This window comes from Larimichthys crocea, unplaced genomic scaffold (genome assembly GCF_000972845.2).
Source record: "Larimichthys crocea isolate SSNF unplaced genomic scaffold, L_crocea_2.0 scaffold58493, whole genome shotgun sequence".
In the NCBI taxonomy this organism is placed as follows: domain Eukaryota; kingdom Metazoa; phylum Chordata; class Actinopteri; family Sciaenidae; genus Larimichthys; species Larimichthys crocea.
The window spans coordinates 1-1,403 of NW_020857654.1; the positions used below are offsets into that span (position 1 = coordinate 1).

Consider the following 1,403-nt stretch of genomic DNA (forward strand, 5'->3'; position numbering starts at 1 on the left):
TCTGGATTCACATTGTTGTGTTTCTTTGTCTTTGTGACTGGTCTGCTTCGCAGCTATCCTACTCGATTTCCGAGGAGGTGAACAAAGGCACCGTAGTGGGGAATATCGCAAAGGATTTAAACCTCAATGTACAGGAATTAGAGACCAGAGATCTACGTATTGTTTCGAGTTACAGTAAGAAATATTTTGACGTGAATTTGCGGACGGGAAACCTGTTTGTTGACGAACGAATAGACAGAGAGGAGCTTTGTCCGAATGTAATAAAATGCTCCATCAAAGTGCAAGCCGCTTTAAATAATCCAATGAATGTACACCGCATCGAAGTCAACATACTTGATATAAATGATAACTCGCCTTTGTTCACTGAACAAGCGCATTTGTTAAACATCTCCGAATTACTGTCGCCGGGAGAACGATATCTTCTCCCAATAGCAGAAGACGCGGACATCAACAGCAATTCAGTAAAGACCTATAGGCTGAGCCAAAATGAATATTTCTCTCTTGATGTGCAGAGCGGCGGAGACCACGGTGTGTCTGCTGAGTTAGTGCTGCAGAAAGCTTTAGACCGAGAGAAACAGCCAGTTATTACGCTGCTCCTGACGGCTGTGGACGGGGGTAAACCTGCTAGATCAGGGACGTTGCAGTTAACTGTAAATGTTCTAGATGTTAATGACAATGCGCCCACTTTCAGTAAATCTCTTTATAAAGTGCGTGTTAAAGAAAATGCGACTCCCGGAACACTCGTAATAAAGTTAAATGCAACGGATTTAGACGAGGGCATGAACAGTAAGATCCTGTATTCGTTTATCAAAAGAGGAAATATTGATCCGTCAAATATTTTCGATCTAAATTCAGAAACAGGAGAAATCACCGTGAAGGGAACATTAGATTATGAAGAGACGCCTGCTTATGAAGTTAGAGTTCAAGCAATGGATCAAGGCACCTCTCCTCGTAGTGCACATGCTAAACTGCTGATAGAGATAATTGATGTGAATGACAATGCCCCAGAAATATCTGTGACGTCACTCATGACGCCTGTTAAAGAAGACGCAGAACTGGGCACGATCGTTGCTTTGGTTACAATGAGTGACAAAGATGGAGGAAACAATGGTGTAACTAACTGTAAGGTAGTTGGATCTGTTCCCTTCAAACTAAAGTCCAACTACAAAAATGATTATTCATTAGTAGTTGATGGACCACTGGACAGAGAAAACACGTCTGTTTACAATGTCACCATTACATCCACAGACGAAGGAAGTCCACCTCTGTCCAGTATCAGGGTCATTACTGTTCATGTTTCTGATGTCAATGATAATGCACCTCGATTTATGGAGCCTGTGATTCATGCGTATGTGAAAGAAAACAGTCCAGTAGGTTATGTTATTTATACAGTAAATGCATTT

General features: G+C 41.6%; 1 protein-coding gene across 1 annotated transcript; it reads left to right on the top strand.

Moving 5' to 3' along the window:
- Positions 1–5: 5 nt before the first annotated feature.
- On the top strand, positions 6–1,397 carry LOC109138887 (protocadherin alpha-5-like; the record flags this gene model as incomplete). The annotated part of the gene is made up of 1 exon (XM_019260544.2): positions 6–1,397. A coding segment is annotated over one exon (1,392 nt), but the record flags the coding sequence as incomplete, so codon positions are not given.
- Between the last annotated feature and the right edge of the window lie 6 nt (positions 1,398–1,403).